Source organism: Phocoena sinus, chromosome 2, assembly GCF_008692025.1.
Source record: "Phocoena sinus isolate mPhoSin1 chromosome 2, mPhoSin1.pri, whole genome shotgun sequence".
NCBI classification, from domain to species: domain Eukaryota; kingdom Metazoa; phylum Chordata; class Mammalia; order Artiodactyla; family Phocoenidae; genus Phocoena; species Phocoena sinus.
In genome coordinates, this window is record NC_045764.1 from 66,835,437 (window position 1) to 66,857,966 (window position 22,530).

The following is a 22,530-nucleotide window of genomic DNA, read 5'->3' on the forward strand; positions in this document are numbered from 1 at the left end:
CTTTTTTACTGCTGTGTACTGTTCTATTTTATAAATCTTTCACAATTTGTTTATCTGGCTGAGGGAGGTTTGGGTTGTTTCTAGTTTAGGGCTATTATGAAAAAAGCTGCTACGGACATCCTTCTATAAGTCTTTTTTTTTGTGTGTGGATATATGTACTCATTTTTCTTGGGTATAAGCCTATGAATGGGATTGCTTGGTCATAGGATGGACATTTGCTTAACTTTTTTAGACACTGTGGAACAGTTTTCCAAAGTGGCTGTAACATTTTACACTCCCACCAGCAAAGTACGAGAGTTCCAGTTGCTCCTCATCAACACTTAACATTGTCAGTCTTCCAAATTTTGGCCATTCTGGTGTGTGTATAGTAATAGAACTCACGGTTTTGACTTGCATTTTCCTAGTGAGCAACAATGGGCACTGCATGGAGATAAACAATTTATACAAAAATGAAGAGCAAATAGGTGTTCAACAAATAAAGAGAGTTTCAGCCTCAGTCTTGATAAAAGTATGCTAATTAAAACTACCCTGAGAAAGTAGCAGCTTTTCATAGGCTTATTGGCCATTTGGAGGTCCACTTTCACGCAATGCCCATTTAAGTCTTACGCCCACCCCCTTTTTTTTAACATTTTTTAATTCCTCATGTATATGCATTGCAAACGTTGCCCCTATGTCTGTGGTTTGCCTTTTCACTTTCTTCATGGTATCTTTTGATAAGCAAACGTTTTTTAATTTTGATACGGTCCAATTTATCAGTTGTTTTTGTAATTATTGTTTTTTGTGTCCTATTGAACAATCTTTGCCTACTACAATGTCAGGAAGAAATTCTCCTGTGTGTGTGTGTGTGTGTGTGTGTGTGTGTGTGTGTGTGTGTGTGTTTCCTGGGAGAAAGTACATACCTCTAGAACCATCAATTCAATTTCTAGAAATTTATTCTACAGTTATATGAAACAAGGCATGTCCACAGTTCTTCTCTGCAGCACTGTTTGTGATAGTGAAGTTTGGAAACAATCTAGATAGTCATTAGCGGGCAATATGTGCCTCAACAAACGATGGTGCGTCCAAACAAGGGAACACTGTGTAGCTGTAAAAATGGATGAGGAAACTTTCTGTATTTGATGTGGAAAGCTCTCCAATATATATAATTCCACACAAAAAAGCAAGATACGTAGGGAACAACGTAAGTACTGTGCTGTCATTGTGTGAAAAGGAATATGTGTGTATGAATATACATACATATTTCAGGAAAGACATTTGAGAAACTGAGCACTGGTTGCCTCCTGGTAGACAAACTGAGTAAGTGGAAGCTAAGTATGAGAGGCACACTTTTCACTGTATGTCCTTTGCTTTTGAAGTTTAAACTATATGAAGATTTTTACCTATCTGAAAAGAAATACTTGTAAATAGATGTTATTCTAAGTAGGTAAGATTTTCTATAATGTGGATATTGGTGAGAAAGGGCCGCCCAGAGTGGGGAAGAGCTAGAGCAAAGGTGTGAAGGAGAGAAAGTCAAGTCCCCCATGCCTGGGGAGGTGACAGCACTTATAGACCTTTATGTCCAGCCTCACCACAGCCTCAGTGTTGCATTCCAATCAGCAGGGGCTTTCACTGTCTCAGGTGCAAGCCCTCTGGGATGGCTGGTAGCACTGAGCCCACAGGGAAGTGCCTACCACTGTCAGGACTGTGTTGGGGTACTTGATCTACCCTGTGTTATTTAAACCTTGTTCCCATCCCAATGAGGAGTCTTAGGAATTATGTCTATTGGACAGAGGAGGAAAGTAAAGCTCAGAGAGGTTAAGTAACTTGTCCAAGGTCACACAGCCATGAAGTAGCCTAAGTGGGACCACGGCTGTGTATCTTCCCCTCTCCAGAACTCTGGAAGAGACGGCGGGGAAAGGGAGGATGGAAAGAGTTAAGCACCCAAGAGCAAGCAACCGGGCTCTTCCCTGGCTCTTTCTCAGGCAGCCCCTCCCCCTCCCACCCAGGTTGCTATTTGGCCTGGGGCCCCATCCACAATTCCCAACTGCCGCCCCCCCACCCCCCCCACCTCTCCCACCCCCACCCCTCCACCGACTGCAGGAAGGAGGCACAGATGGCAGGCGAGGATGAAGCCCCCAGCCAGGCTCACCCAGCTGTCACTTTGGAGAGAACCATGCATATCCTCCTCCTCCTCTCTTGAACAATTGGGAGCTGGCCAGCCTGGCCCCAGCTGTTCCCTCTCCCTGGTCCAGGGCTCCTGCAGACACATGCTTCTGAGGCCTTTGTCTCCGGGGAGGAGAAACAGACTACCAGAACGTGAGAGCTGGACAAGAAAGACCTCAAATGACAATGGGTTCGACATCTCATTTCACAGATGGGGAAACTGAGGCCCAGAAAGGCAATGGGACTTGCCCAAGGTTACAAAGAACCAGGCAGAGAAGTCAGGCTTCCCCACTGCCAGCAAAGTGTAGGATGTGGGGTACCTCACAGGGGTGCTCAGGCAGGTTGCATTGCCCCCTCCCCACCAAGCTTCCACCAGAGCACTTCTGCTTGTCTTGATTTCAGACAATTATAATCTGCCTGCAATTTTATTTCAGCGGTCTTCAACCTGGGTCCACAGACCCTTTAAGAGGTCTATGAGCTTGGCTAGGAGGAAAATCACATCTATATTTTCACTAGCTTCTAAATGAAATTCAGTATGTCCTTTGTTTATAAATGAGGTAACAGACCACAGAAGCATTAGCTGAACCTGTAACTTTTTCATCAATAGACGTCATAGATATTTTCGGATCTCCTTACCCTGTTACTGCTATCTCAAATACTGTTTACACTCATCACTGCTTTGAAGTTACAGTACTGATTATGCTGTCTACTTGATCATGTTATTTAATGCATTAATATAAAAGCACACTGACTACTATATCACAATTCTGGTATATATTTTGATAACTAAATTTCAATGTAATCGGTTTCCTTTGTAATCCTGTATATTTTATTTTATGTACTTAAAAACCTTGCTATGTGAATGGGTCCATAGGCTTTTCTAAACTACGCCTACTGCCCTCAGAAGTTGAGATAAAGGAGTAAGCCTGGGGATGGGGGCAGGGCTGGCTGGTGTCCCAAGTGAGGAAGCCCACACACAGAGAGAGGCTTGCTCTGTGCCAGGCATCCTTCCAGGCTTTATGTAACACCTCACTGAATCCTCAGAATGCCCTTGGGAAGGAGGGTTAAAAGAGACTGGTATTTCTCCCATTCTGCAGATGAGAAAACAGAGGCACAGAAGAGTTAGGTCACTTGCCCAAAGTACATGGCTAGTAAATGGTAGAGCTGGGACTTGAATCCAGATAGACCAAGGCCAGAGCCTTCGTGCCTCCTCATTGGGCATATGGCTTCCCTGTCTGGGTAGATGGGAGCCTCTCACAAAAAGTCCCTAAGGTGTTGCTGCTGCTGCCTGGGTGCTTCTCTTGGTGGCGGTGGTGGTGGAGGAGTGGGATCCTGAGGGTCTGCTGCCCGAACTGATCATCTGACACATGGGGCTGTAACTAGCTACGCGCCCGTGACCAAGTCCATTGACCTCTTTCGGCCTCAGTGTCTCCATCTATAAAATGCAGAGTTCCAAGCACTGCCACCCATACCTTCCCCCTCTGGTGTTCACTTGAGGGATGACCCACTTGGAAACTTAGGCATAGGTTGCTTAGTAACTAAAATCAAGGTCTTGGCTGAATAGAATGGAAAGTGGGGAGGACAGGCTAGCGTCATGCTAGCTGATGCCACACAGCGGTCTCTTGTCTTAAGAGGCTGAGTGCTGTGACCTATCTCACCCCATCCTACCTCCCAGTCAAGGTGGCCTGGCCCTTTAAGAGCCTTGGGATGGGGATGGAGGTTGGGGAGGGACTGGAGGAAGGCCGTCCGGAAAAGGAAACTGCCTAAGGCCTAAACCAGAACTGGAGTTTCTGAGGCTAACACATACTCATTGTTCTGGAAGCTGCCAAAAGATGACCAAATAGCAGGGGTCTTGGCCAAGGCCTCAGGGCCCCACTGGCCCCCAGGGAGATGCTCTGCTTCAAGCTAGCCCACCTTAGTTCCACTTCCTGTGCCCCTCCTGAGCCCTATACCACTTCTGCTACCTGAAGTGTGGGAGTCCATGGGCCAAGGAGGAGGGAGCTTCTGAAACTACAGCCTCAGGCCTGACAGGACAGGGCAAGGGGATGGCTGCCCTGTGTGGACAGCTCCCCCTGCTGTCTGTGAAATTCCACAGACGTGTTAGCAACACATTCCTTTGGGTCTCAAGTGTTTGGCCTCCTTAAAACTCATCTAACCTTAACCAAGTGAAAAATCCCCTGGTAAAGGAAGCCACTGTCATCACCAACACTTTAGTAGGTCTGATTCTGTACTCAGGAGCAGCTGAGTGCAAGGATTCCTGGGTAAGGGCACTGAGGGCGTTCACGCATGCTATAGAGAGTTGCATAAGACCCTTCTCCTTGGGGCCAGGATTTCTCCTGGGTCCAACAAGGTGCTTGGAATAGTGACCATGTAAGACTGGAATTGGAGCACTGGAGAGGTGGGCGTGGGTTGTGAGGATCGTGTGGCCTCAGGCTCAGGGCACAGAATCTCACACCCATGCCCACCCAACAGGCCTGTGCCTCGCATCCGAGCCAGCTGGATTCCAGAGAGCCCCTGTTCCCAGTTCCCTTCCCCACCACCAACCTGGAGCTTATTATAGTAGTTGTAATAATAGAAGCAGTACAGCGCAGGTTTATTGAGTACTGGCTGTATACCAGACACGATATGCATCCCTTATCTCTTTTAACCCTGGCGGAGAAGAGGACTCCCGACAAGCAGGCAGGCTGACTTACAGGTACATGATTGGGCCCCAAAGCGGGCGAGTCCCCTCCCCTAATTCCCTTCCTCCGGGCACTCAGCCTGGTACATTACATCCGTGTGCCCCTCTGGAGGGCTCTAGGCACCTTCCTAGAGCAGGGTGGCGGTTCACTGCTAGGAATGCTCGGGGGGGGGGGTGTCTGGTAGGAAGGCCAAAGACAAGCCTCCCCGCTTGCTGACTGTGGGCGCAGGTGCCCAAGGGCTATTTCTGGGCCTGAGTGGACTGAGGAAGGGGAGGGGATGGGCGAAGCCCTCGGCATCACGATAGTTTCTAGTTACCGAGCACACACTCCATGCCAGGTTATGTGCTAAGTGCTTGATACAGCACCTTATTTAATCATCACAGCTACCTGGGAAACAAGTACCATTATTATTTCACAAACAGAGAAAGTGAGGCACAGAGAGGTTACATGCCCAGGGGTTTCCAGCTAAGGGATGGAGCTTTGATTTCTAAAGGTACCGGGGTCTCCGTCAGAGGGAAAACGGGGAGCAGCGCAAGCTAACTGTCAAGCTGGTTTGGAATCCAGGACGGTACCTGCGGTCAGAGTGAGGGCGCGTGGCGGGAGTTCACAGTCCTAGGGGACCAGGCCCTATTACTTCCAGCTTCACTGGCTCTGCTAGGAAAGAGAAGAAAGAAGCTAGCAGAGGCCCAGGCCCTGAGGCAGAGGGATGGACTCTGACTCCCCAGGATACCCACCAGCCAGGCTGTATCCCTGGCCCATGTACCTCCAATCCAGAGACAGCACCTCATCCCATAACCGAGGAATAAAACCAGGGAGCGACATTTCCCCTTCTGCGGAAACGCTTGCCTTCATTTTCTCAAAAATAAGAAATTGTTCTTCCAAAAAAGGGAAGAACATCAAGCCAGGGTGTCAATCTCACGCCTCAGACGAATGCAATGCAGTTGAGACTTCTCTCTCTTTCCAGTGCCTTCTCCCCCTTTCCCAAAGTCACTTACTGTATATATATATATACACACACACACACGCACACACGCACGCTGTCACAGGCTTTGAGATGCAAATTGCACCAAGCAGAAGGCAGCTTGAAGAACAAAGAACGATTGAGGGAAGATCTGAAAGATGGAATTGGAAAAGGCTCTCTGAATTCTGCGGGAGAGGGGAGACCTCTCTGCAGAGGGGAGCAGGGATGACGATCTGGGACTTTTTTATGGGAGAGAGGATCGAGAGGCCCAGTGCTGACTGTGGGGAGTGATGGGGAGGGAGTGTTACAGAAATCTAGAGTGGAAGCCAAGGCTCTGGGGGTGAGCAAAGAAGTCTGGTTTGATTACAGTCTTCAGCACTGAGCTGGGCACTTTTCCCCTCCTCCTTTTAATATTAGGCCTCAAACGTACTGTGAGTCATGGAGCGAACAGGTCTGCCAACATCTGGGTTTGTTCCAGAGCAGCTAGGTAGGGCAATACTGTTCTAAGGGCTTTAAGGGGAGGATGCAGCCCCCCTTCAGTCCGGGAAGCCCCTGTAGGACACCACATTGTCCCTGGAGCCTGGAGGGGAGGGGCTCCCAGGACCAGCAAAGAGAAAACTCCAGCTGGGTAGATGTGGCACAGTGCCTCTGGGACCTGGCCTCACGTCAGCCCAGTGCCCAGTTGCTGAGCACCTACTGTGTGCAGGCCCTGTACAAATCAGACATGTCCCTACTCTCAGGGGCTCTCAGTCTAATCAAGGCAGCTAACTGGACTGCCAGCTAACTGGACTGGTCTTACTTACTGTGGCATCCCCAATTCTAGAACTGCGATTGAAAGAGCAGGTACTCAATAAACATTTATAAGATGGATGGGTGAGCGAGTGGGTCGGTGGATGGATGGATGGGTGGGTGGGTAGATGGATGGATAGGTGAGTGGATGGATGGATAGGTGAGTGGATGGATGGATAGGTGAGTGGATGGATAGCTGGATGGATGAGTGGGTGGGTAGATGGACAGATAGATGGACTAACCATCTAGAAAAGAAGTAAGCATGTAGACAGCACTCTAAGCGATAGACACAAAATGCCTCCGATGGGTATTGGGATGGGGAAAGCTTCACGGAGCTGGCCTCATCTGAGTTGGGCCTTGAGGGATGACATGGAGCCATTCTTATACTCTTCACAGTGCCTAACAGCACACGAATGAGGACCTATTTGCATAAGATGATGTCAGAAGGGAACAGAATTGTGAGAGCTAAATTGAACTCTAGAGATCATGGTCCAACCCCATTCATTTTGCACATAGGAAAACTAGGACACGGGAAGGTTAAGTGACTCACCTAAGGTCACACAGTAACTAAGTGGCAAGGCAGAGATTCCAGCAAGGTCTGTTTGCTCTTAGAGCCTGATCTCTTAGCACCGTCCTGTGCTGCTCTCCTGCTCCAGGGCTCTGCTCTCCTCACTGAGATGCCTTGTGGAATTTTGCTACCATTTCTGCTGCAGCCCAGCTCCACCACCCACCCCTGCAGGGCTGGGGGGACCAGGAGCAACTGCTCAGCCCTGCTTAGGCCTCTACCCTTGAATACCACAGACAGGGGAAGAAGCAAGAGGAGGCCACATTGATTGGGTTGGGAGAGGACAATACAGCATCCCATCCCCAAGACCCAGGGGTAAATGTTCCACCACCAGGTTGTTGAGACTAAGCACACATGAAGGGGGAAAGTGGAAGCCATAAGGCTTACACAGGGAGTAGGAGTGACCCCTCTCTGGAGACCAAGTCCAGCATCCCAATCCCAGAATTGGGTTATTTGCATTATATGAAGTTAAATCTGAACGTAAATTAACCAGGGACTCTGGTTTCTGGAGAATGCAATAACGCCCATCATTTTGAACTGCTGGCAGGAAGCAGTTAAGATGGACCTGTTCCATAGCTCCCTCCACGCACCATGGAGTTGGTTCCTTGAACAAGACATGAGCAGGACCCTATAGGGAACTCCCAGCTGCCTGGCCCACCAATGGGATGCCCCCTGCACATTTCAGAGACAAGGTCTGATGCTACTTGGGTCCCCAGTGCCTGGCACGGGACTGGGTGCCCAGTGCACGCCCCATGACTGAAGGAGTAATGCTCTCTTGTATGGTCCCCTGTTCCAGGACGCCTTCCCTCACCTCTCCTTGCTGACTAAAATTGTTGCTTCTGTCCTTCAGAGAGGAAGCTTCCCCACCGTCTAGGAAATATCTGCCCTCATGGCTTCCAGAAAAGATGGACACGTGAGGCATCAGCACATCACAGGAGCTCATAAAGTACTGGCTGAATTAATGTTCAAGGAAATCCTTGGACATGTGGAGACATTCAAATGACAGTAATAATAATACAAGGCACATCTGGAGACACGCCTCTCCCTAACCCTCTGTAAAGTGGGCTGGCATGTGGCTGGGGGAGCCCTGGCCTTAAATTCTGCCACCTGTGTGCTGTACAGTCTCCAAGGAGTCACTTGACTTCTCCAAGGCTCTATTTTTTCATCTATAAAATGGGAAAGATAACTGTACTTTCATTATGGGACTTGAGGTAAGATTCAAAAAGAGCTGGTATGTTAGACCCTCAAAAGCTCCCAAGGTGATTCTAGTGGACAACCAGGGCTGAGGACTGCTGGGTTACGGGGAAAACCCAGACCCCTGATGTCCACGCCAGGTTTCTTTCCTTCCTCCTAGGTGCCAGGGAGGTAGTAGGTAGCTGGCTAAAGCTCAGGCATGCCAAGCTCGCCTTCCAGCTTCGGCCTTCTTGTGGTCTGGCTGTAGACGTGGTAGGCAGGCAGCCCTGACGGAGTGCAGCAGGAAAGGGGCCGTGTACCTGGGGAGGCCCAAGTCATTAATCAGGCCTCTGGGCACCGTGCCTGGTCTCTGGAATATTCATAAGGCCCCTCCAGCTGTGCCAGGCAATCAGGGTGCTGATTGCTCCCCCATCTGCAGCTTAACATTCCACTCCAGAGAGGAGAGAGCTGGCGGCTGAATGTTAACCAGGGAAAAAACCGGCCTGAGCAAGAGCCCCGGGAAAGACAAATCCACTCCTTCGAGATCTGCCGGCCCGGCCAGAACTTATCCATCCCCCAGCGTCACAGGCAGTGGAAAGAGTCGAGGGTTCAGAAATAAGTGAACTGGTTTCTGGCGGCTCTGCAGCCTGTTTCCCCAGCTGTAAAATGGGGATGGCTCTACCACACGCCCCAAGAGGATTGATGAAGACGGAGTTTCTTGGACTGGAGCGCTGTACAAAGGCAAGGCATCATCATTGCTTGTAGCTGTGGTGGGCATGCTTCCTACCCTGGGGAAGAGTTTTTAATCACAAATATTTAAGTCTCAGGCAAGCTGGATTTAAGGGAAACTGAACAAAGGAAGAAAAGTTCTTGGAAAAGTCAGCCTCGGGCTCAGCCTCAGGGCAGGGATTTGGGGGTGCCAGGCTTGCTATTCTCATCTGCCCCAAACCTCTCAGAGAAGCAGGAAAGGAATGGGAAGGACATTTGACAGTAGACGGCCAAAAATTCAGAAAAGAACTACAAAAGCAGACAGTGCTCTGTGGCCTTCTGGTTGCCCAGGAAAAGAGTCTGGATCCAAGCAGTGCAGGGACAAAAGTGTGCCACCATGAGTTCACAGCTCATGAGTGACGCTCTAAGCAATGATTAGGACTCACCAAGATATGGCCAAAATCTTTCCTGTGTTTGTGTTGAATAATACAGGAAACTGTTTTTTAGAGAGATTTCTATCTAAACGGAGGGAAAAAAAAACTGGAGCTAAAATAATATAACCTTCTTCCTAGAAAACCGACCAATGTGGAACAGCTCATCTCTCCTGCTGACAGACAATGAGGGTCCTGAACTTGGCGTTTATTGTTATTGCTGTTTGTTGCTGCCCCGCCTCTATCCCCAAGACCAGCCAGCCCACAACAGTGTGCTCATCCCTGACCACAGAGGGCAGGACACTGACAGCCTTGGCCGAGGCAGCAGGGGAAGGTAAAAGTCGGCCTGATTCCTAAGCAGCCCCTCTCTGGGGGTGGGACCCTGTTCTGCAGAGTCTCAGACATCAGGGTCCTGCCTCAGACTAAAGGAACTGTTTAGATCCAGGAGCTGCCTTGCGCCTACCCTCCAGCCCTTCACCCTCACTCTGCGTACTTGTATCTTGCTAGCATTTTCTCCAGCCAGCTCAGAAGCACGTGTTCCTCTGGAAGAAAACATTTGTCATATACATCAAATGAGTGCAGAACTGAGCCCCTACTCTGGGTTATTTGTTCTCTGAAACCTCACAGGTTCCCTCTTCATGTCAACAATTTGCTTTTATTTCTTTTTTTTCTCTAAAGTATAAAACATTAAGTGTTTATCTTAAAAAAATTTAGATAATATAGTTAAGGAAAAAGAAGAAAATGAAAGAGCGCTCATGATCCCAATACTCAGAGAGAACCACTTTTAACATTAAATGTGGGACTCCCCTGGTGGCACAGTGGTTGAGAGTCCACCTGCCGATGCAGGGGACACGGGTTCGTGTCCTGGTCCGGGAAGATCCCACATGCCGCGGAGCGGCTGGGCCAGTGAGCCATGGCCGCTGAGCCTGCGCGTCTGGAACCTGTGCTCCGCAACGGGAGAGGCCACAGCAGTGAGAGGCCCGCATATCGCCAAAAAAAAAAGAATCCTCCTGCCGAATTGTATCAAACATTTAGAGAAGACCTAACACCTATCCTTCTCAAACTCTTCCAAAATACAGCAGAGGGAGGAACACTGCCAAACTCATTCTATGAGGCCACCATCACCCTGATACCAAAACTAGACAAAGATGTCACAAAGAAAGACAACTACAGGCCAATATCACTGATGAACATAGATGCAAAAATTCTCAACAAAATACTAGAAAACAGAATCCAACAGCACATTAAAAGGATCATACACCATGATCAAGTGGGGTTTATCCCAGGAATGCAATTCTGGATTCTTCAATATACGCAAATCAATCAATGTGATACATCATATTAACAAATTGAAGGATAAAAACCATATGATCATCTCAATAGATGCAGAGAAAGCTTTCGACAAAATTCAACACCCATTTATGATAAAAACCCTGCAGAAAGTAGGCATAGAGGGAACTTACCTCAACATAATAAAGGCCATATATGACAAACCCACAGCCAACATCGTCCTCAATGGTGAAAAACTGAAAGCATTTCCACTAAGATCAGGAACAAGACAAGGTTGCCCACTCTCACCACTATTATTCAACATAGTTTTGGAAGTTTTAGCCACAGCAATCAGAGAAGAAAAGGAAATAAAAGGAATCCAAATCGGAAAAGAAGAAGTAAAGCTGTCACTGTTTGCAGATGACATGATACTATACATAGAGAATCCTAAAGATGCTACCAGAAAACTACTAGAGCTAATCAATGAATTTGGTAAAGTAGCAGGATACAAAATTAATGCACAGAAATCTCTTGCATTCCTGTACACTAATAATGAAAAATCTGAAAGTGAAATTAAGAAAACACTCCCATTTACCACTGCAACAAAAATAATAAAATATCTAGGAATAAACCTACCTAAGGAGACAAAAGACCTGTATGCAGAAAATTATAAGACACTGATGAAAGAAATTAAAGATGATACAAATAGATGGAGAGATATACCATGTTCTTGGATTGGAAGAATCAACATTGTGAAAATGACTATACTACCCAAAGCAATCTACAGATTCAATGCAATCCCTATGAAACTACCACTGGCATTTTTCATAGAACTAGAACAAAAAATTTCACAATTTGTATGGAAACACAAAAGACCCCGAATAGCCAAAGCAATCTTGAGAAAGAAAAATGGAGCTGGAGGAATCAGGTTCCCTGACTTCAGACTATACTACAAAGCTACAGTAATCAAGACAGTATGGTACTGGCACAAACACAGAAATATAGATCAATGGAACAGGATAGAAAGCCCAGAGGTAAATCCACACACATATGGTCACCTTACCTTTGATAAATGAGGCAAGAATATACAGTGGAGAAAAGACAGCCTCTTCAATAAGTGGTGTTAGGGAAACTGGACAGCTACATGCAAAAGAATGAAATTAGAACACTCCCTAACACCATACACAAAAATAAACTCAAAACGGATTAAAGATCTAAATGTAAGGCCAGAAACTATCAAATTCTTAGAGGAAAACATAGGCAGAACACTCTATGACATAAATCACAGAAAGATCCTTTTTGACCCACCTCCTAGGGAAATGGAAATAAAAACAAAAATAAACAAATGGGACCTAATGAAACTTAAAAGCTTTTGCAGAGCAAGGGAAACCATAAACAAGACGAAAAGACAGCCCTCAGAATGGGAGAAAATATTTGCAAATGAAGCAACTGACAAAGGATTAATCTCCAAAATTTACAAGCAGCTCATGCAGCTCAATATCAAAAAAACAAACAACCCAATCCAAAAATGGGCAGAAGACCTAAATAGACATTTCTCCAAAGAAGATATACAGACTACCAACAAACACATGAAAGAATGCTCAACATCATTAATCATTAGAGAAATGCAAATCAAAACTACAATGAGATATCATCTCACACCAGTCAGAATGGCCATCATCAAAAAATCTAGAAACAATAAATGCTGGAGAGGGTGTGGAGAAAAGGCAACCTTCCTGCACTGTTGGTGGGAAAGTAAACTGATACAGCCACTATGGAGAACAGCATGGAGGTTCCTTAAAAAACTAAAAATAGAACTACCATATGACCCAGCAATCCCACTACTGGGCATATACCCTGAGAAAAACATAATTCAAAGAGAGTCATGTACCAAAATGTTCATTGCAGCTCTATTTACAATAGCCAGGACATGGAAGTAATCTAAGTGTTCATCAACAGATGAATGGATAAAGAAGATGTGGCACATATATACAATGGAATGTTAGTCATAAAAGGAAACGAAATTGAGTTATTTGTAGTGAGGTGGATGGATCTAGAGTCTGTCCTACAGAGTGAAGTAAGTCAAAAAGAAGAAAACAAATACCATATGCTAACACATATATATGGAATCTTAAAAAAAAAAAAAAGGTCACGAAGAACCTAGGGGCAAGACGAGAATAAAGACACAGATCTACTAGAGAATGGAGTTAAGGATACGGGGAGGGGGAAAGGTAAGCTGGGACAAAGTGAGAGAGTGGCATGGACATATATACACTATCAAAAGTAAAATAGATAGCTAGTGGGAAGCAGCCGCATAGCACAGGGAGATCAGCTCTGTGCTTTGTGACCACCTAGAGTGGTGGGATAGGAAGGGAGATGCAAGAGGGAAGAGATATGCGGACATATGTATATGTATAACTGATTCACTTTGTTATAAAGCAGAAATTAACACACCATTGTAAAGCAATTATACTCCAATAAAGATGTTTTTTAAAATAAATAAAATAAGCATAAAAAAAAAAAAAAGAATCCGCCTGCCAATGCAGGGGTCACAGGTTCGATACCTGGTCTGGAAAGATCCCATATGGTGCGGAGCAACTGGTCCCGTGTGCCACAACTACTGAGCCCGTGTGCTGCAACTACTGAAGCCCACGCACCTAGAGCCCATGCTCTGCAACAAGCAACTGCAATGAGAAGCTTGCACACCGCAACAAAGAGTAGCCCCCGCTCGCCACAACTAGAGAAAGCCTGTGCGCAGCAACCAAGACCCAACGCAGCCAAAAAAAAAAAACAACAAACCAACATTAGGTGTCTTTTCCAAATAGGTGGATGGCTAGATAGATATTTTTCAAGGGGATTAATCAGATTTTACCTTTTTTTCCCCTCAGTTAACAGTGGGTGATAAATTTTCTCTCATTAAATATTCCCTTGCATCAGTGGTTCTAAAAGTATTGTCTGGGAACCCTTGGAGATCCCCAAGGCTTTTTCAGGGAGTCCGCTGGGTTAAAACTATTTTCATAATAATACAAGACATTATTTGCCTTTTCACTCATTCTCTCAGGACTGTACAGTGGAGTTTTCCAGAGGCTGTGTGATATTGCAACAGGCTGAATGTAGAAGCAGATATGCAAATCCAGCCATCTTTTACTAAGCCAGACTAATTTAAAGAGATTTGCAAATGTCATTCTTCTCATTAATTTTTTTTGGAAAATATAATTATTTTTTCATAAAAATATGTTTTTTGGGAGTACGTAAAATGGGTTTATTATTAGGTGAATTAACAAATGCATATTTTTGAAATTCCATTTTTTTTTTTTTTTTTTTTTTGCGGCTTGTGGGATCTTATTTCCCCAACCAGGGATTGAATACGGGCCCTCTGAAGTGAAAGTGCAGCATCCTAACCACTGGACTGCCAGGGAATTCCCTGAAATTCCTTCATTTTTACTTTGAATATGCTAAATATTAATAGATATAGCCATATAAGCAAAAGCTCTTTGGGGTTCTCAAAAATGTTTAAGAGCATAAAGTGATTCTGAGGCTGAACACTTGAGAACAACTACTCTGCACCATCACCTTTGCTGGCTGCATAGCACCCCTTTCTGTGGATGGCCCCTAATTTGTTCACTCATTTCCTTATTGAAATGGGTTGCTTCCAATTTTCACTACTATAAAAGCGCCGCACAAATCATCGAGTACCTACGTAAAGTGAAAACTTCCTGGAATGAGAGAAAACAACAGAAACCAACTGGAAGGGTGAGCCAGCACTATTAGTCCATTACTAATCAAATTAAACAAAATGTACCACAGGATGTGAACAAATAAAGTTGAAAGGCTATGTGCACGTTGAATATATATATATGTGTACAGATACATATGTTCACATAGAGAGCAAGACTTACGCTCTGTAAAGAGTCCTTTTTTTTCTGCTGTCTATGAAGTGGTTACAAAAGCTGATCAGGGCTTCCCTGGTGGCGCAGTGGTTGAGAGTCCGCCTGCCGATGCAGGGGACACAGGTTCGTGCCTCGCTCCGGGAAGATCCCACATGCCGCGGAGCGGCTGGGCCCGTGAGCCATGACCACTGAGCCTGTGCGTCCAGAGCCTGTGCTCCGCAACGGGAGAGGCCACAACAGTGAGAGGCCCGCGTACCGCAAAAACAAAAAACAAACAAAAAGCTGATCATATTCTAGAGCAGTGCTATGGATGGTATGAAACTCTTTGGTACCATTACAGAAACTGAGAGGAATTTAGAAACTTTAAGCAATTTGAGAGAGAAATTTTATTTCTGTAGGTAGGAAACAATAAAAAATGATGTTTGTAAAAAAGTTGAGTACAAAAATGCTGCAGACTTTCAAAAATATATACTTGAGAGTATTTCTGTGGAACAGATTCCTAGAAGTGGAATTGCTGGGTCAATGGACACGCATCTTTAAATGTTAATAGATATTGACAAGTTACCTTCATTTACACCTCACCAAGAGTAAGATGTAAATATACCAAATGTCCTGAGAGTGTATGTGAGTGCCTGCCCTCTGACATCTTTGGCAAAACCAAAGATTATGATTCTTTTAAATCTTTTTCTACTTAGTAGGCTAAAAGTTACATTTTGTCTTCTATGAATTGCTTATTCATATCCCTTGCCCATTTTCTATTGGGTCCTTTTTCTTATTGATTTTTCTTAACTCTTTATATATTCTGGACAAGCATCTTTTGTCTGTCATATATTGCAAATATTGGCTTGCCTCAATTACGTGGCTTGCCTTTCAATTTTGCTTACATGTCTCACTAGAGTACAAAAACTGCCTTTAAAACTTTTATTCTAAATTTATTCTAACCTATTAATCATTTCCTTTATGGTTTTATGCATTCTCATCTGGCTTAGGAAGGCTTTTCTTGTTGCATGATTTTAAAAATACTCTCCATTTCCCTCTAATACACTTGCAGCTTTTCTTTTTATTTCTTAATATTTAGATCTTCAATCCATCTGGAATTAATTTTTGTTATGGTATGAGGCATTGACTGTTGACCTTTGCAATCCATGTAGTGGAGTATGGCAGGGTGCCGGCAATGGGCTTGAGCCCCAGTAAGAACCAGCCCATGCATTGCTGGGGACCTGTAGGCCTGCCTGCTGCAGCTGGAGCTAAGCTGGTTCCCAAGTGGACAGATATCTGAGCCCATCTGGTTCAGGAGGGGAGGCAAGCTACATTTCAGAATCCTTCCCAATGAGATAGAGCTGTTGTGGGCATCTGTAAAGTTGACAAGCAGAGCTGATGACACTCCAAGAAAGCACCAAAACATCTTTACCATGTAGTTTGGTTCTCGGAGAGCTTTCTGTCCATTACCCTCCTTGATGACAACATCGCTATGTAGGTGGAAGGGGATTTAAGATGCCCACTTTACCATTACAGAAAATAAGGTGCAGAGGGGTTAAGTGACGCGCCCAAGGTCACGCTCCCGGTGAGTGGCAGAGCCCAAATAGAACCTAGACTACCTGCTCCCAAGTCCACAGCTCCTCCGACCTCTCTATGCATCAGGCTCTGAGTCCCTGTCACCGCAGCTGCCCCCTTTAGTGGAAGGGAGGGTCTGGCCTAAGGCTTTCCCAAAACTGTGCTCCCCCACTGTGGGCAGGTGAGACTGGAAAAATCCATCCTCCACCACCAGCTGACGGAGGGTTTCGAGGCTTCCTTGGGCATGTACCTCCTCCTCTCCCCGAGTTTGGTGGAGGGTGGGAGTGATGAGTCAGGCTGGGGAGGGAGAGCTCAGCCATAAACAAGCGGGACTGACAGCAAGCACTTTCCTTGAGGCACGTGACCTCCCACGGGCCTCCGGGGACTCTGCCTGAATGGCAAAGCTTCAAAATTTCATGATCTAGGCTCTGCACATTTAATTTGCTATATTCTCGAAGGCAGCCACAGAAGGGAAGAAGCTTTTAGAGAGGAGGTGGGGGATGAGAGAGAAGGTAAATTATTTCTAGTCCCTCAATGAAGAGTCTGAAATGTTATTTTTAATGAGTGTGTCATTTTTGCAGACACCCAATGTGACTATGCTGGGTCTTTATCCCCTCCAGCTCCAAACCAAAGGGACACCCAGGACGCAGAATTGTAGAGCTGGGTCTGGCCTTGGAGATCAGACGATCCAATCCCTTGGGGTTAATGGGAACCCCATGTACCCCAAAGCAAGTGACTTGTCCAAGTTGGGGAAGTTCTGGGAACAGATCTCAGGTCTCCTCAATGTACTTGTTCTCTCCTTGGATATTCCTCAGGTCCCCCACCTACACTTGCTCTGGTGACCCTTGGGGAAAGCCTTGGGGAAGGCACAGCCACTGGACACACGATGAGAAAGTAAAAGGTGGGGGTCAGAGAGGAACAGGGGCAACAGGCCCAACAGTGACCAAGCAGGGCTTCTCTCCACCCTGGGACTGCAATCAGGCCTACGGAGGTACGGGTGCCTACCTGTTCCAGGGGGATGACGAGGAAGGAGCCACCTCCCGCGCTCTCAGTGACAATGGCCAGGAAGCGGGCGTTGACGGCGCAAAAATGGTTATCATGCACATTCTTGGTGATGGGGATCCCGTCGAAGCAGTGCTCCCGGTTGGCCACCTTCCCGTAGACGTTCCGGAACTTGGAGCTGCGGTATTGCGGACGCCAGGACATCTGTGAGGGGCCAGAAGAGACAAGGGTCAGGCCGGGGACTGCTTCCCGAAGGGCTGAGCTGGGCACGTGCGGGAGGTCTCAGGGATGCAGGAGGTGAGGAAAGCCCAGTACCTGCCCTCAGGATGCAGGGAGAGGGGAAGGAACCTCCAAGAATCGGGTGCCTGGCCCTGTGCTGGAGGACTTACTCTTTCAATAAAGTCCCACAAGAGCAAAGACTGGCATGAGGGCATCCACACACTTCCTGCTTTCAGTATACACGTCCACACCACCTTCCAGAAAGGATGGAGGATCCTTTCACTCTCAAGGGACGTGCCACGTGATAGAGCAGACCATCCATCCAATAACATGTCTGGGCTGCCTCTTGCGTGTCAGAAACTGTGCTTAATTTAGTATGGGACGTGCAGACAGAGGAGGCTGGGTGTTCACAAAGGGAGAGAACAATTCTAATGATGAGGGGCGGGGGAGGAAGACAGCCCCTTCACGTGCAGCAAGGCAAATGACCACCCATTATCATACACTCCTCTGATTCTCTCTAGGGCTTCTAACCCACAAGTGCACCCTCAGAAATCTCTTAGTCCTGTACATCATCACCATCATCATTATAAGCGTCATCATCATCATCATCATCACCACCAGGCCCAGAGAGGTAAAGTGATTTGTCCAAGGCCACACAGCTAATGAGTAGGATCATGAACACAGGTCTCCTGATTGGAAATCTGAGACTCTTTCTTATGGCAGATTACCCTTTGGAGCAAGGTTTCTCAGTGTGTGGCCCACAGATCACCTGTATCAAAATCAGCCGGGATGGGGGAGGTTTCTCAGCCTCCTACATCATTTGTTAGAAATGTTGATTCCTGGCTCCCAATCCAGACCTACTAAATCCAATATTTTGGGAATGGGGCCCAGAAGGAGGCATTTTAATCCAGCTTCCCTGCCCCAGAGTGAGACAGAAATACGCCGAGGTTTGAGAGCCCCTGTTCTAGAGAATGGAATGGTACCCCTCTCTACCCCTCACCACCCACCAACCATGACACAGGGACCAACCTACTGCATGAGTGTCCCATGCTGTGCACAGTGGAGAACACAGATACACAGATGTGCATGTGGGGGTGTGTGGAGGACAGAATGGGCAGCCCACCGTGGAGTTCAGCTTTGTTGTAGGATGGCGCCTCCTATGGGGAAGCCCTACGAATGGGCGCCATGGCAGATGGAGCTCAAGTAGGTGCTCTCCTGGCAGACACGCATCCAAGCTCAATGAGCAACGGCAAGTTCCCAGCCGGGGCCTGGCATTCGGTAGGCGCTCAATAAGCGCTTTATTAAATGAACATCCTTCTGGCCCGACTTTGCCATTATCCATCCTCTCCCCTTCCTGCCAAATCTCCTGATATACCTTGAGTCTCCCACCCCATCTCAGGACAGAAATTTCTTCAGATGAAATTTCCAAGGGGCGGAAAACAAAAGGAAATACCACCACAGAATCAGGAAACCAACCCTGGGAATTTGACTGAAAACAAAACTTTGCATCTGATTTAAATAAAGCCAGGAGCTCAGCCACAAAGGCCTCTGTATTGAAGGAAGATGCTCAGATCCAATGAGGAGAATCCCAGGGATTCTTCAGGCAAGCCCTCTTCCAGCCAGCTCTCTGGGCCTCCACCCACCTTCTCCAATCCCCCAGGCCACTCTCCACGCCGCAGGGCCAGCCGCCCTACTCTCCACTCCTCCCCACCTCCCAGCCTCTGCCCACTCTGTACCCCTTTTCCTCCTGCCTTCTCCCCTCTCTGCCGAGTTCTGCCCAAGACTGTTCAGAACAAAGTCCCGCTGGAGAGGCAAGTGCACTGGATGGGAGCCTGGTTGGTCATTCCTGGCTGTGTGACCTCAGACTATCCTCTTCTGACAGATTCCTCATCAGGATTATATCAGTGATGCCCCGAGTGTGGTCCCAGGCGGTCACTCATGGTTCCTTTACATGGTACAGAGATGAAGTTTTAAATTTTAGTAGTTACATATTTATTTTTAATTTGCATTAGAAAAAATGTAACTTGCATGCCAAGTCCATGATTTCACAGGTATTAGTGCTAAGAAAGCTAAGTTTAAAAATAATGAATTAATTCAAAGAAAAATACAGCATGAAAAATATAGTCTCGGTGGTACATGGTCCCGGCAGAAGTTCTGTCTGATATGGGAGTATTGGAGATCACTCTGTCTCTTTCAGGTAGAACATTCTAGATTCCATAGTTCCCCCTGAAGACAAAGGAGGTGGTGGGCCTGCTCATTCCAACCTCTTTTTCCTTGTTGGTGCAGTTCTGGCCTGGAATGCCTTCGCTCTCTTCTCTGTCCAGCCCAACCTTAGCCTTCAGGGCCTGACTTGAATCTGACTGCCCTCTCAAAGGTCCAGCAGAGAGAACTCTGTGGGGATCAGCCCCAGCCTGCATCCTAGGAAAAACAGAGAGCGTCTCTCAGCAAGCCCGGCGCTGGCCTCTCCCCACTGGCTGGTAGGCTGAGGCTGACCTCTCCGCTGGACCTTTGGAAGGGCTGGGGGAAGGAGGCGAGGGGGCCCTTATCACTGGGCCTGCAGCTTCACCCCTCTTGAAGCCACAGTGAGCATGCCTGGCAGAGCGCTGGACCGAGAGTCTGCAGTCCTGGGTTTTCACTCCCCATTCTAACTCCTACTAGCCTTGGAAAGACACTTTGCCTCCCTGAGATATTCTAAAATGAGACCCATAATTCCTGACTTTATCTGGTTACTTTAAGAGTCAAAATGAGATATGTAGGTACAAGGTCTCATTCAAGATAAGATATCACTGCTGGGCTTCCCTGGTGGCGCAGTGGTTGAGAGTACGCCTGCCGATGCGGAGGACACGGGTTCGTGCCCCGGTCCGGGAGGATCCCACATGCCGCGGAGCGGCTGGGCCCGTGAGCCATGGCCGCTGAGCCTGCGCATCCGGAGCCTGTGCTCCGCAATGGGAGAGGCCACAACAGTGAGAGGCCCGTGTACCGCAAAAACAAACAAACAAACAAAAATATATCACTGCTGCTCCCGTGGGCCCAGTCTACTGAGAGATGTCTGGAAAGCATCAGACACGGACTCCACTTTCAAATATCTTACAAGCCAACGGAGGAGACGAAATGGATGCTTGACAAGTTTATGGTAGTGAGAGGTCAGGGAAGTGGGGGTCGGGGTGGGCTTCATGGAGGAGGGGCCATCTGCCAGCACGGGACACTGACAGAGCACCGGGCACTGTGCACAACCCCTGCGAGGTGGGAACTATGACTGTCCTGTTGCACAGGGTGGGAAACAGACCCAGCCCAAGTTCAGACAGTGAGCAGGCACGGGATTCACTGGAACCTGTTCTGACTCTGCAGACCATATTATATTCTCTCCAACTTCTTATTATAAAATACTTCAAAATGCAAAAATAGTTGAGAGCGTGGTCCAATAATCACCCACCACCTGGGTTCATCATCATTAACATGTTGACACGTTCCTTTATGTACCTACTTCTTTCGGTTTTTTTAGTTTTGTGGAATTGTTTGAAAGGAAGTTGCCAACATGATGACTCCTGCCCCTTTATTACGTCAGCACACATTTCCTACAAAGGAGGATGATTGCCTACGTGAGCACCTCACTATTACCACCTCTAAGAAAACTAACAACAATTCTTCAATACTGTCTAATACCCAGCCAATATTCAAAATTCTTCAAAATGCCTTTTACAGCTATTCCATATTTTGAACCAGGATTGGGAGCTGTGTTGCTCCCATGTATTTCATTTGCTTGTGATCTCTCTTTTGACTCCTTTATATCTAGAACACTCCCATCACTTTTTTTTTTAGTGACACTGACTTCTTAAAGACATCAAATCAGTTGTCTTAGAAAATGTTCTAGGGGCTTCCCTGGTGGTGCAGTGGTTAAGAATCCACCTGCCAATGCAGGGGACACGGGTTCGAGCCCTGGTCTGGGAAGATCCCACATGCCACGGAGCAGCTAAGCCCATGTGCCACAACTACTGAGCCTGTTCTCTAGAGCCCGCAAGCCACAACTACTGAGACCGCGCGCCTAGAGCCCGTGCTCCGCAACAAGAGAAGCCACTGCAACGAGAAGCTCGTGCACTGCAACGAAGAGTAGCCCCCGCTCACTGCAACTAGAGAAAGCCCGCGTGCAGCAACGAAGACCCAACTCAGCCAAAAATAAAGTAAAAAAAGAAAATGTTCTAGCGATTTGTCTCATGTTGCTTTGTGTTCTCTTCAAAGTTATTCCTGGATTCCCTATAAACTTTAGGAGTCAGATGTAAAGCCTTGATTCAATTCACATTAAAGATGCCCCTGTTGTTAATCCCTGGCTTGGGCAGGGTGAGGATAGGGAAGAAGGGACAGAGGGAACTTGTGAACATGTACCTGGCCTGGCTGGCAGCAGTGAGGGGGCCAGCTGGCCAGTGCCGAGTGTTTGCTCTGGAGGGCGGTGGACAGACAGCTAGACGACCTGGGAGGTCAGATCAGGCACCGGCACACACTGTGGGCCAAAGTGGAGCATCTGGAGGCCCCAGAGTTCTGACCTTTCCTCCTGTGCTTACCAAGGGGCTGACTTCATTCTGAGGTCAGATGCACGGGTGTGCAGGCAGGGAACACAAAAGCCTCCTCCCTATTCTGCAGAGAGAGGAGGCCACGCTGAGGCTGGGACTGAAAGAGCCACCCAGACCTCACAGGGAAATCAGTGTGGCAGCCAAGAGGTCACCTGAAAATCTGGCCCTTTGCCCCTTGCCCTCAAGCTCAGCCCAGATCCTGGTGGATTCCTCCCTGCTAGTTCTAGTGAGGGCAGGACACTCTCTATGAACCTTACAGGAGCAATCAGCACAAGACTGAGACACATTTGAGCTCCCTAAAAGAAAGGACTTTCTTAATGGTTAGAGCTGCCTGAGATGGAAAAGGAAGTTATCATGATAGGTAATGAGCTTCCCATCCCTGGAAGGGTTCAAGATTGAGGTGGATGATCTCTGGGTTAAGGGCAGATGAGACTAGATGGCCTTCCAGCCCCCAAATAATACAGTTCCTCTACTTTATTAAAAACATTGTGTTGCATGCCGCGGCAGCGGCTGGGCCCGTGAGCCATGGCCGCTGAGCCTGCGCGTCCGGAGCCTGTGCTCCACAACGGGAGAGGCCACAG

The 22,530-nt window shown here is 47.3% G+C and overlaps 1 protein-coding gene across 4 annotated transcripts in view; it reads right to left on the bottom strand.

Moving 5' to 3' along the window:
* The window catches only part of CORO2B (coronin 2B), a 146,989-nt gene that overhangs the window by 52,261 nt on the left and 72,198 nt on the right, over positions 1-22,530 (bottom strand). For all 4 annotated transcript variants that reach the window (XM_032623968.1, XM_032623970.1, XM_032623971.1 and 1 more), the window contains exon 2: positions 17,169-17,369. In XM_032623968.1, coding sequence (XP_032479859.1) covers positions 17,169-17,369 — 201 coding nt within the window. The remainder of the gene's footprint in view (positions 1-17,168; positions 17,370-22,530) is intronic.